At 55.1% G+C, this 13,409-nt stretch overlaps 1 protein-coding gene across 2 annotated transcripts in view; it reads left to right on the top strand.

The window, feature by feature from the left end:
• The window catches only part of SFSWAP (splicing factor SWAP), a 66,321-nt gene that overhangs the window by 28,759 nt on the left and 24,153 nt on the right, over nt 1–13,409 (top strand). For both annotated transcript variants that reach the window (XM_074321710.1, XM_074321711.1), the window contains exons 8-13: nt 1,377–1,602; nt 2,496–2,627; nt 3,185–3,278; nt 4,194–4,362; nt 8,709–8,939; nt 10,375–10,565. In XM_074321710.1, the coding sequence (XP_074177811.1) occupies nt 1,377–1,602; nt 2,496–2,627; nt 3,185–3,278; nt 4,194–4,362; nt 8,709–8,939; nt 10,375–10,565 (1,043 nt within the window). The remainder of the gene's footprint in view (nt 1–1,376; nt 1,603–2,495; nt 2,628–3,184; nt 3,279–4,193; nt 4,363–8,708; nt 8,940–10,374; nt 10,566–13,409) is intronic.

Genomic DNA, 13,409 nt, shown 5'->3' on the forward strand with positions numbered 1-13,409 from the left:
TGCCCCGCAGGTGAAAGGAAGGACCTCAGTAGCTTGGTGACCCGAAGGGGGGGGGGGTGACAGTTTCGTTTTTTCAGGGATAGCATGTGTTTACATCCGAAGGCCGCGTTTGGTTAGGAGAAGATGGTATTTGAGCTGTCCTGTCAGTCTGTCCATCAGCAGATCTGTGGTGACGGTGTGAGCGCCCTGCTCCCACCCACATCAGACAGCTCATCTCCCCTTCCCCCGCTTCCTTCAAACATATTTGAGTGTTTCTGTGGTGAAAGTCATGTGGACAGGATATTGGGGCCACGTTTCTTAGTCTGAAAGTGTGGAATACTGTCCGTGTGTAACAGTGGTCAGTGTGCACCATCAGCTAGAAAAGAACAGCTTGGGGGCCCGTCCACAGGTGGTCAGTGAGCACCAGGTCGCCAGCAGCTGTGGAGCCAGCAGCACGCAGGCTCTGCAGGCCTCCGACTTGGGGGGCTGCAATCCGACTGTTCTGAGAATTTCAGGTTGTCAGACGCTGAGACATTTCCTGGGGAGCACACATTGCTGGTGACGCTTTCACTGTTTGCAAGTGTTTTTGTTCTAAAGTGAATTAACTGAAAATCAAAATTCCTTAATCAGAAAAATCTTTTCCGCATCCTCTAATGAAGAGGAAATTAAATTTCTGTAATCAGAACCAGTCGTGTATCTACAACAGGATTAGAAGTTAAAATTCTTAATCAGATCACTGAATTTTCTTTGATTTTACTGGAGTTTTAGTATCTGCCCCGGAACCCTACTCCCCCGGAAAAAAAGGTGATTAAGCCTACAGGAGTTTCCATTGTTAAGACAACGGGCTGCTTGCACACGTGCCCAAAATGCATAGGAAGCTATTGTCCGTCCCTGTTTATAGCAGCGGAGCCTGCAGTGGCCTCGGTGACCATCAGGACCTCCCGAAGAAGTTACAGCACGTCCTGGAGGGCTGCGACCACAGAGCCGCACAGTGTCAGCCCTGGGCGGGGGCCGCGTGAGGAAGTGCGGTGCCCAGAGGATGGGGTCGGTGTCAGTGCGGCAGCCGCAAGGGCTCGGTCACGTCACTTCGGCAGCGTATCCGTCTTGGCAGGCCACAGACTCTGAAGTCAGGAAGCCCACAACTTGTCTAGGAAGGCTCACGTCCGGCTGCTTCGTCCCCGCCATCCCCTTTCCCTCGTCCCTACATGTGTGTCTTGATTGCCTGCCTGGTTCTTCCAGACGCGCGTTCCGCGGGCAGCCTTTCTTGTATCAGGAAATACAGAAAACGATGTGGAAAGTGGGCAGAAGACACGCTGTATTTACCAGCTGTCCCTTTCTTACCACCTCGTGGGCCCACCCTTCCCGCCTTCACTCCCCAAATGTGTGTGTTTCCACAGCGACAGTGGCCGCCGTGTACTACAGCTACTACGTGCTGCCCGATGGCACCTACTGCCTGGCGCCGCCCCCGCCGGGGGCCGACGTAGCCGCGTACTACAGCAGCCTGCCCGCCGGGGTGGCCGTGCCCAGCACCACCGCCCCTCCGCCTCCCGGGACCACGCCCCCCCCACCCCCAACCACCGCGGACACGAGCAGTGGGGTGACCTCCACCACCATCACCACAAGGTGCGTCCCACACCCACCCCCGCAGCTCGCGTTTGTGTTCTTGGGTGGGGGGTCCTTTTCATCTGGGTTACCAGAGGGTCTCTGTTACCTGAGCATCTATTATCCAAAGCCCGACGTTCCAGAGTCCACAGGGCAGCGGAAATTGTCAGGGCCGACACTGGGGCAGTGCGGGCCGAGCTCGGAGAAGGTGGATCCCAGGTGCGCCCCACGCGCCCGTGGCCCCACACCTGTCTTCGCCCGGTTGGGCAGGACAAGGTGACGCCAGTGGGGAGGAAGGGAAGCTGCGGGTCCGTGCTGTCAGTGAAAGAGACCAGTGTAGCTGTTGTCAGGTGGGGGTCCGGCCAGCACACCGCTGCCCAATGAGTAATGACTGCGGGCAGCTGCCGGACCCCCGCACCTGTCACCCGCGGCACGCAGAGCTTTCCGTGTTCGTGGGCCAAGCGCGTCCACCTGTCCCGGGCTCTCTAGGGGGCACTGGAATGTCTCTGGTTGAAAAGAGCCTCTCCGCAAACTTGACGAAACACTTGAATATTTCTACGAAATGACCCACTTTCTGATCCTGCTAATTGAGAAAGTCAGACATGAAATGCAGCCAGTTTGCTTAAGTGTAACAAAAGCCAACGTGTGATATATTCCTGGCTGTGTCTGAAAATTGGCTTATAATGGAGGAAAGTGTTAGGAGAAAAAAATTCACCTGTTTTTGTGACTTTAGTCTCCTTTAGCCTCCTTTCCACCGTTGGCAGTGACATTTCCATCCCCATTGTGAAGGGATCCACTTGACTGTGCTGTTTGACAAGTCACCTCTTGAGCAGCTCCTCCCTTTGTGTGTTTGGGACGGACGCCAGTGTCCCCGAGGTGGTTTACCTGTGACGTGATTGTCATCTTGTCTGCAGTGCCCTTGCTCCCGTGGCTGCCATCATCCCCCCGCCCCCCGACATTCAGCCCGTGATCGACAAGCTGGCCGAGTATGTGGCCAGGAACGGCCTTAAGTTTGAGAGCAGCGTCCGTGCCAAGAACGATCCCAGGTGAGCCGGCGGCTGTGCGTGGTGCGGGCAGAGGGCGGGGGGGTTCCTGTCGCTCACTGGTTCTAATGTTTTTAATCTTTTGCTTATGTGTTTAGATAAATACATCTTCTGATTCCCCTGTTAAACTACTAGAGGTGGGGGGTGTTTTCTTATTGTGTTAGCTGTTTTTAGTTTGCTTTGTTTTTTAAATAATAAATGTTGACACTCCCTAAAATAAGAGGCTGCAATGCATCCTTTTCGGGAATGTGCTGTGGGAATTCAGACACGCATCTAGGGGGGATTTTGTTATTTGTTTTGTGCCTCGGGCAGTAAAACAGAACGTGAGCTGCATTGCAGTGTGGTCTGTGTGACAGGGACATGGGCTGTGACCTCTGTGCCTCAGTCTCCCTCGTCTGTAAAGTGGGTGGGGTTCATTGCAGCTGGTGGAGTTGCTCACTCAGTCACTGCAGAGCGTTTAGAACGGCACCAGCGCGGTGGGTGCACAAGCAGCAGTGGCCGCGTGGTGGCACCCTGGCAGCGTGTGTGTCTGCTGATGGCCCGTCCCCTTTCTGTCACAGATTTGAGTTCCTGCAGCCCTGGCACCAGTATAATGCCTACTACGAGTTTAAGAAGCAGTTCTTCCTCCAGAAGGAAGGGGGCGACAGCGCACAGGTACGGCCGCGGCTCCTCTGGCCGGCTCATGACACACACAGCAGTGCCTGTTCTCGGCTGTGGGGGCTGTGGGTTTGGCCCTGATGGCAGGCCTAATGCACACGGTGTGCTGTCCAACTTTTCCACCTCAGAGTGGAATGAAACCTGTCGATCTGTTGAAATTTCACCCATGTTCGTAGTTCGTTGATGACCCTCAGTCCGGCGTGTTTTAGAAAAAATCCGGTTTCTTGAACCAGTCGATGTCTTGGTCGGCTCTTTCAGCTGCTTCTCGTGGAAGCTGTGTGCTGCACTGTTGTACTAACAACACATACGTGTGTGTGAAGTGTGACCGTGCACGCTCACGGCTGACGTGGGCAGTGTCCACGGAGGGCGCTCGCTGCCTGCTTCCCGCACATGTCCCCTCCCGGGGCTCTTGTGCGCCCCAGGAGCGTTGCTTCTTGTCTTTGGCATCCTTCCTCCTGCCTCCGCCCTCCTCTTCTCAGATGTGTGGACACCCTGACCCATTTTAAACCTGTTTTGGTAAAGAGAGAGCAGGTAGAGAGAGGCCTTGTTTGTCAGCGGGTTCCTTCACACTCTTATCTCTGATTGCTCAAACTGAAGAAAACTGACTGGTCTGTAGGCGATGTCACAGTGTGGTGTCCTGAAAGTATTCTGTCATCGGTCTCCAAAGAGAAGGGAGTGAGCGTGGGTCCCCAAGACAGTGCCGGGCTGGAAGGAGCTTGATGGCCGTCCAGAGGGCAGGCGCCTCTGCATCAGAAAACAGCAGGTTGGAATTTGGAAGGATGGTGCTTGGCGTTACTTCGGCAGGAACGTAGAAATGCCTTTGTCCAGGGAAATGTCTGTATAGGCTTCATGTTTGACAAACCCTACGTGTTTCCTTACGGAGCAGTTTACAGCCAGCTTTAATCTCCGTAGGCTGTGTCAGCACCAGAAGAGGCCCCTGCAGAAGCTGTTCCTGAGAAGCCGAGTGACGTAGGGGGTGCAGTGTCTGAGGACACGGCTGACGCGGGGGGAAGAGGCGGCTCAGGGCCGAAGAAGGAGGTGTCGTCCAGTAAAGCCGTCCTGGATGGGAAGCTCGTGAAAGGTACGTTGCGACCCCCGCCTTCCAGATGCTGCTCCGCGGTGGGAAGAGCTGGGTCACCTGAGGGGTGGGCACGGGCGCGGGGACAAGGGAGCCCTGCGTCTGGCACGCTGCTCGGTAGACCTGCACGTTTGCTCGTACTGTCCTGGCTCGGACTTGGTCACCGGGTGTCCACTCGTCTTAGCTGTGCCTTTGTTGGGCAGCCTGTTCACGCAGCTTGGTGGGGATGCGTAGAATACTTCAGGAACATTCCGGACCCTCAGACTTCTGAAACTCGCCGTGCAGACGGTGGTGCCACTGTCATCAGTTTTCTTTATTTGTTAGCGAGTCCCTTGCGGCTCTGGACCAGACGGAACTCCCCTCGCCCGTCTGGTTACCTTGTGTTCTTGGAAGGGTGTGGGTCGGCCTAGACACACAGGCACCGCAACGGCCAGTATAATAAGAAAAGAGGAAAGCTCACGCAGGCACGGTAGAAAAGAATTGCGTGGGAGCAGCGCGTCCCACCTGGCGGGAACGAGGAAGGGGTGTTTAAGCTGGTGTCCCAGCCACGCAGCCAAGCGCAGGGCGTGTTCAGAGGTGACGAGAGGGCCGTGCCACCGACTGGGTGGTGAGGAGGGTGCCACCTGGAAAGGCCGCCTTTGCCAGCTCGGGGGGGCTCTGCACTCCACAGCAGGTCCAGGGACTTCCCGTGGGACCATGGCACACTGTGCAGGGTTTAGATCAGGGACTGACTTTATTCACTTGGGTGACTTTGTGAAGCGGTGAGGCAGAAAAGCCAGGTTGGAGGGTTTTGGTGGCACGATGGCCTGAAATAGAACTGTAACTGAAGTAGAAGAGGGCGTGTGTCAGGGGTGCGGGGACACCTGACAGTGACAGCTGCTGAGTCACAGGAGAGGCACAGCCATGCAGCTGGAAGGAGGTGGCCTGCAGTTGCACAAGGCCTTTCTCTGCAGAGGTGCCTTTCCTGACAGGCCTGTGATCGGGGGTCACCACTGACCTCACGGACGCAGAGCACGCAGTGACTTAGACGAGCAGAGAAATACCTTTGAGCCTCTTATCCCGGGAGCCCCCTGAGCACCCCCTGAACACACGTGTCCCGTCTCCCGCCCCCTCTGATTCTCACTGGAGTAACCGAAGGAATAGTGTCAGTAGGGAAGAAACGGGTGGTCCCGTCCATGTCTCAGAAGCACAAGCCATCCCACTGGGAATTCAGCTCATAGGGAAGACAGGGACACTTTGAGACTGGGTGGAAGTGACCCCAGGGCAGCCCACTGCCGACCAAGGAGGGGGCGGGCGACAGGCCAGGGCAGCAGGCCTACGCTCCCAGGGCTGCTGCCCACATGCCGTGATGTCCTCTAATGGCAGGTGAATGGCACTTCCCTGCTGCCCTCTGAGCCTGAGAATCCGTACCGGACAGGCCTGCCTCTGCCACCAAGATGCGGGAGTGCAGGGCATACAGCAGCTTCAATAGTTCCTGAGTGGCGGGGAGCTTTCCAGTCTCCTGTGTACTCACGAAGTGGCAGGTGTGATAAACTGCAGCCAGGAAAGGACGGCTTAGGCAGGCAGCTGTGACAGCACTGAAGTCGGGGAGCCTGAGGTCACAGGCCCACGTCCCCCCAGATCTCCACAGCGAGTGAAGGTCAGGTGGAAGGAAGAAAGGCATCCAGGCGAACGCAGGCAGGTCGTCCTCCTGGGGGGAGTGGGCCGGCCTGTGAGACTAGGGTCTGTAGTACTAATGCCATGTAATTAAGGCGTCGGACACTCCGACTGGAGAGTGTTCTGAATTCTGGAGCAGACGTGTGAGTGTTCCACGTAATTAGTCACGGAAAGTGAGGACAGTGAAAACGTTTCTTGTCAAAAAATTACCCAGTACAGTGACAGTGTGAAAAACCCATGACGTGGACCAGATTCTAAACGTAAGTGCCGACTGCTCCTGGAAACATCTGGTTCACCAGGATGTCCGGTCCAGCAGGGCTTGTTAGCTTTTAAAATCCAAAAACTGGGAATAGTGATGGGCGGCTGTGAAATGAAGTGGCTTGTCCATACTGAGAAGCTTGCCGCTTTCAAGTGGAAGCGTGTCTGCACTGTTGATATGGGGAGACACTGCTGGAAGCAGCAGGCTGACGCCCATGCGGGACCCCACCTTCGTGCGCACGTAGTGTCATGCGCACCTGCCTGGGCCCGCCCACGGTTCTGCTCAGGTGGCTCCGTCGGAGTGGCGGCCGTCTCTCGTTTGTTCCCTGTGTTTGTAACATTTCCCATGGAGAATGTGTATCACTTGAAGTTAGAAGCTGGGGGGAAAACACGTTACCTACAAATGGACGCGTATTTATGTGGGAGATGGAGGACGAGGGGCTGTGTGGGCTCATGCACGAGTGTCCCCTGAGCATCTGCGGCTCTGGGCCTGGCTCGCAGCACGTGGGCGCACAGACCCGCCACCTCAGCCCTGCAGCCCGCCCTCTCCAGGCTCGGGGGTGAGCAGACCACGAACGCACAGCACAGACTGCAGAGGGGAGTGAAGGAGAGTCGGGGGGCCTGTCTGAGGAGGGGTCGTGTGAGCTGAGATTCGGGCACCTGTGTGACAGCCGCAGGCAGAGGCCCGGTGGGAGGCCCCGACCCTGCTCCCTGCTCTCGAGCTGAGCCTAGGGGAAGTTACCTGTCCTGGTGGCCTCGTCCTCGTGTGCAGACGGGGAGCCTGTGTGTGTTGCGGGAAGCACGGCGCAGACTGCGCTTTGGGTAAGTCACCCAACAGTGCTGAGTCCCTGCGCTCTTGGGCCCTGCATGGGCAGGCGGGAGCCTCCCCCCGCCCCCACCCTGTGCAGCTCCCCTGCAGAGCCATGTTTGCAGCCGGCCTACTGTTCCACTTTGCAGGAGGAAACAGTTTGGGAGTCATTGTTTACAAATTATTTCATGATTTTAGTCCCCAGTTAAGTCTAGTAATTTTGTTTAACATATAAGTGAGGCTTTCTCTCCTTTTAAGGTTTCCTGACTCTGTTTATTAACGAGACCATGTTACAATAGGCAATAAAGGGTTGGTATTGTTAAACTTTTTTTTCTTAAGGAAAATTTCAAGCGTGCACAACAACAGAGCGTGGCGTGGTGGCCTCGCCAGCCCCTCCAGCAGCCCAGGGACGGCCTCATTTTGTAGGCTCGGTCCAGCTCTGCCCCCGCCCCCAGAGCATTCTGGAGCAAGTCCCCGGCACATGCGTAGCCTTTTATCCATAAATGTTTCACATGTGTCCCCAGGTGTTAGGACCGGTCATCACATGAGCACAGTGACCTGCGTGGCACTTGCTCCCCAACAAGGCACAACTTTGACGCCCGGCATGCTGCCGGTTTTCGGGGTGCTTGGGGGCGTGCACCTGCAGTGCCAGCCTCGGCCGTGGCTCCTGTTCATTCTGGCTTGTCACTCTCCCAGCGTCGAGAACCCTGGGTGCGCTGTGGAGCTTGAGGGGATTATATCACAGATCTGGGATAGTTACACGCGTCAGGTCCCACGTGGCTTTGGGAGAACCTGGGGCTCAAGTGGGGTCACTGAAGATCACAGCCCCTTCTAGAACCTACCTTTGTGGACCCAGAATCCTTTTCCCTCCCAGAGTTGGCTGGTTTGTACTAAAATCTCCCTTTATCGTGCTTTACTTGAATATCCTCCATAAATAATAACTTGCGGTTTTTAAAAATAAAGCATCTCATTAATAGGTGTGGTTAATAGCCAGTTGCCAGAGTATCTGAAGGAGAAAGGGGCTCGGTGCGTGAGAGTCATGTGGATGGGGGTGGAAAAGAAGATGCTTCCTCTGCAGCCTTTGCACTTCCCGTCCATTAAAATTTCCAGATATTCTAGGGGAGACAGTTGAACCACCTAACCTTCTGTTTTTCCCAGTTTAAAATCTTACGGTGTAAGAATAGTCCAACAATGCCCAGCAGAAAGTTTGCCACATGAAGGGGATTCTGTAACTGTTTCTTTGTAAGAAAGGCCATTTTATAGAGTTGGGATTGTTGTACCTTTTTTCAGTGGGGTCTCATCGCATGCCAACTTGGGCAAACTCAGCTGTTGCTGAGCCCAGAAAACTGACCACTGACCCCACCTGCACTCGGTCATGCCTCCCTGACGTGGCCCAAGATGGAGCCGGCACCAAGCCTGTCGGTACCCCCTGACAGGCTTGGCTTGCGTGGGGCCTCACGTGGGGCTGCCCTGCCTCACTGCCCCTCGTGTCCTCTGCATAAGCTGTGGCTCCACGTAGATGTCCCCTGCACCGCTGGTGCTCATGGGGACGGCGGGGCCACGAGGATTTCTGCTGTGTTTCCAGTTACCTGAAAATGTGTTAACCATTCTCACCTTTTCTCAACAGCTTCATTTGCTCCAATAAGCTTTGCAATCAAGGCCAAAGAAAATGATCTGCTTCCCCTGGAAAAAAACCGTGTTAAGCTAGATGACGACAGTGATGATGATGAAGAAAGCAAAGAAGGCCAAGAAAGTTCCAGCAGCGCCCCAAACACTCACCCGGCAGTGGCCCCACCTTGTGTGGTGGTTGAGGAGAAGCGGCCCCCACTGACCCAGGAGGAGCTAGAAGCAAAGCAAGGTTTGTCCGTGTTTTATTTATTTATTCCCCCCCACCCCTTTCACCTCCCCTCTCCCCCCTACTCCCATTCAAGCCGTTGTCTCTCAGTCTAGTCGTGTGGGACGCAGCTCCCTGGCCCATGCTGGTGTTAGGAGCCTTGCGCTCCCCCCGGCTGAGGCATCCGATTGCGGTCGCCAGTTGTCGGTCGGCCGCTCACAGAAGCTCATAGCAGCTCTCGCCGGCTGCCAGCCACTCATACTGGCCACTGGCCGCTCCTGACAGCACATGGCAGCACGTGGCAGTTCATGCCAACCTCCAGCTGATCATGGCAGCCCAGCCCCAGGGAGAGCTGTTCACAATCTTAGGGCGCAGTTCACTGGCCCGTGTTGGAATCGAACTGGCGACCTTGGCATTAAGAGCACGGCGCTCCAACCACCTGAGCCACCGGGCCGGCCCTGTCTGTGTGTTAAACCCTTTGAAAGAAAAAAGTGCCTAAATACAAGATTAACCCACTTAGCCAGAACTGCCGAGCTTGCCAGCCAGAGTCTCAGCCTGCAGGCACCAGCCCCCGTGGGAGCTGTGTGGGGCTTGTGACATGTCAGAGGCAGCACTGCTCCCCTCAGCCTGAGAGGCAGTGCCACGGTGGGTGGGAGGGAGCCGCATTGCCCTGGCACTTTAATGGAGAGCGCTTGGCACCTGGGTGGTGGCCGTGGGCCCAGCGTCCAACTAGGAGCCACCCCTGCCCTTTGTGTGGCCATCGCCCACCTTGACGATGCCCAGGCCGGTTTCCAGGCTGCAGCCGTCTTCACGGGTCACGGCACGGCCACTGCCTGCCTGTACCACGTGGACCATCTCACAGCCTCCTACCCCGACTCCAAAACAGATTCCGCTCTGTTCCAGAGTAGTGTGTTAACGATTGCGTTTCCAGCTTTTCTTTATTCTAACTGGCTCCCACAACGTGCTTTTTCTGCATATGCACAGACAGATGAAGCAGCGTTTATAAAAGGTAGTTGTTACCCACAGGAAGCCTCCCTGTCACGGACACGCCCTGTGCTGTAGTTGGTCTCCCAAAGCAGGTTTGTGCTCAAGCCCGTGCCTGGACCTGCACTCGCTGTGTGTGGACCGGGCCGTGTGCCAGCTCATCCGGAAGAAACCCTTTCAGGGTGCCCACCCCCTGCTGGGGGTGTCCGGACGCCATTCTGAAAGCCACCCCAGCTCTCACTGGGGTGGGGGCCCATCAGCCTCTGCCTTTGATTTTGAAAGTGAAATTTGAAAATACCAGTAATAATAAGCATTATAAACTAACTCTCAAAATCCGATTTGTCTGATTTTTTAATGTGTCCTGAAATTTGTCTTGTTCGTGCTTTAACATGACTGCGTTGTAGTTCCTGCTCCCTTTCCTGCCTTATATAATATCGCTTGCTCTGAACGTCACTCCTTCTGTTTATTCCTTAAGCAAAGCAAAAGCTGGAGGACCGCCTGGCAGCTGCTGCCCGGGAAAAGCTGGCCCAGGCGTCCAAGGAGTCGAAGGAGAAGCAGCTTCAAGCAGAACGTAAGAGGAAAGCAGCTCTGTTTTTACAAACCTTAAAGAACCCTCTGCCCGAAGCAGACGTCGGGAAGGTCGAGGAGAATCCCTTCAGCGTAGAGGTAGGTTCACAAAGGACCGTGGCAGCCCCGTGGGCACACGTGGTGGCTGAGAGCCCGGGAGTGCCCTCTGTCACTGGTCCACTGGTCAGGGAGCCCACCCAGGCGGCAGGCTCTGCTTTGTGTCTCAGGGCCCGCGGGGGTGTGTCTGCACCTGACGGCAGCTTACACCCACGGCAGAGATTCTTCCGCGGGGGCATGTGTCAGTGTCGGTGGTTTAACTAGAAAGAAAGGTGAGAGGTATTACTGCCATCATTTCTTGAGAGGGTCAGATGCCCATGGCTCGTCCTAAGCTGTGTGACCCAACTTCGCCCCTCTGGCCGTTTCCTTCCTTCAGCTGGGTCAGAGCCGGCTGCCCTGCGGGGCTGCTCACAGCAGAGCCCACGCCACGTCTCTGAGTGTCCCCAATGTGCCTGTGTGGCTGCCTTCCCCTCACAGTGAACGGGCCCTGCACATTTTGACTTTAATTACGTTGACATTTCTAAGAGTCTGGGCCGTTATTCAAAACTGATTTTTGCTGCACGGAGCCTGTTGGTTGGTTTTCCGTGGAGATCAGATTTTCAGCGTTCTGCTGAAGGTCAAATCAGCTTTCTCGCCTCAAGAATCAATCCGAAACGCTCTCGAATCTGGCAGGAGGCCTCAAAAATAATAGCTGGACTAGGTGGGAGGAGCAGTGAGTGTCCGTCTCGTGAGCTCGTGTCAGCTGTGGGCTGTGGCCTGGTGCCCTAACTGCTGCTCTGGGCCCCCGCTTAGCACCCACCACCCGGACGCTCCACCTCTGCGCTCCCGGCAGCGAGCGTCCCCAGGGCAGCCTGTCCCGGAAAAGCCACCTGCGGTCACTCGCTAGCTTAGGAGAGACCTGCACCACTGCAGAAATTAAATCTGCAGCAGCTAAAACTGGTCACTGACACTACGGCAGAGAAAGTGCTTTTGATATAAGAGCGGCAGAGGGAGAGTGTAAAATATTTCCACCTTTATGGTGGCAGCTTTAAAAATTACGCCCTTAGGAAGCAGCATGGGGAACCTAAGAAAGCTGGGGGCTGCTGCCGCGGTGGGAGGGGCGGCTGGGCTGTTTTAATTTCCTTTATTGTTTTGATGTCATTTGTGCGGTGAGTAAAGGGCTTAATTAAAATACATCTGCATATGGAGATATTTTAACCGATTATATTATATAGTCACATCTCTATTTTCTAATGTAATTGTGTTTTAATGAAAACCCCGTCACAGCGGCAGTCACTCGTCATTAATCCCGTGTCCCAGTCTGCCGGGTTGGTTCGTCACAGCCACAGAATTATTTCCTCGGGAGCACACACTGGACTGCTGTTCTCCTGTTACCTTTGTGCGCGGCGTCTCCACCTTCCTTGTTTCAAGCATGTGTTTTGAATCTGTAATACGTAGAAATGAGTGTTTATGCTTCTTGTTTAAATCACTGGGTCACTCTTCCTGGGTGTCTAGTGGGAGAGATTGTAGGTACTAAACAATTTCAGCAAAAGCGTAATGGTAGCAGCAGATGGTGATAAATGTCTTTAATTGCTTTGAAACAAAAATAGTTGAGTTAAGTTGGCAAATGTCATAAATGAGACCCACACTCACAAGTATTTTCAGCCAATAGCGGCTTCTGGAGACAGCTTAGCCTGACCTTGCTGACGGCTCCACGTGCACCGAGCTTGCAAACGGGGCAGGTCAGCCCTGCCGCACAGCTGCAGAATCTTAGTGTCCGGAGGGATGGACACTTGGTGGGTCGGCCCCCTGGTACCCAGGGTGAGCGGGTGGCACCCCAGACCCATCTGAGCAGACATGTGCAGGTGGCCTGGGGACACCGTTGAGAAGGCGTGGCTGGAAACCTGGCATGGTCCTGAAGCGTGTCTGCCTGAGGGGAGGGGCTTGCTGTCTTGCCTGCCTTGTGTGAGACCCGTGTATGTGTGTGGTTTTAAGCCAGACTCTGGAGAAAGGCATAAAGTGGAGAGCAGAGGTCTTGTCCTTCTCTGTATGCTTTTCTTTTCATTCCTAGGGAAACACCAATTATTTATTTTCTGATTGTGTAAAATGGACATCCGTACACTTTGCCATGTAACCCTTTTTAAGCGCACGGCTCAGGGGCGTTAGACACGTTCACACCGTGGGCAGCCGTCGGCACCACCTTCCCGGGTGGACACCTGCCCGTGGACCGTCGCTGCCCAGCCCTCCCCGGCACCCTTCTGCTCCAGGAATGACCGCCGTAAGGCCCTCCTGCACACGCGGCCATGCAGCAGCGTTTGTCCTTCATTGCACTTTGCAGACTGTCCTTCCTTTTTAAGGCGAATAACACTCCATGTGTCGGTTCACAATCCTCCCTCAGTGGGCGCACCTGTGCGTTACTCTGGCATCTTGATGCCGTCACAGCAGAGCTCTTCCCATGCCAGCGTCAGAGTCACGCTCCGCGTGGTGCAGACACTTGAAAAACACTTATTGGGTGAGTGGCTCTCAGTCCCTTCGAAGGAGCCGGTCTGCATGGCCACCGTCCCCTGCAGGTGGCAGTGTGAGGTTCCGGGTCGCTATGGTAACGTGCCGCTCTCCACAATGCTGCGTCCTGGGCCTATGTGCACACGTCTGGGAGCGTGTCGTCAGGCCGCTGGCCTGGGAGGGCCTCTTCATTTCAGGTGCCGCTAATTTAGCCCAAACACGACTGTCGCTTTTTGTTCATCTCCACGGGGTGTGAAAATCAGTGTGTCTTCACGCCCCTGCCAGCATTGGTCACCATCAGCTTTTAATTCCCATCAGTCTGGTCGGTGGGAAATGGTATCTGTGGTCTAACTTACCTATTCTAATTCTGAGTGATACTGAGTAACCTTTCGGAGGTGTCATGGC

Source organism: Rhinolophus sinicus, linkage group LG16, assembly GCF_036562045.2.
Source record: "Rhinolophus sinicus isolate RSC01 linkage group LG16, ASM3656204v1, whole genome shotgun sequence".
Classification (NCBI taxonomy): domain Eukaryota; kingdom Metazoa; phylum Chordata; class Mammalia; order Chiroptera; family Rhinolophidae; genus Rhinolophus; species Rhinolophus sinicus.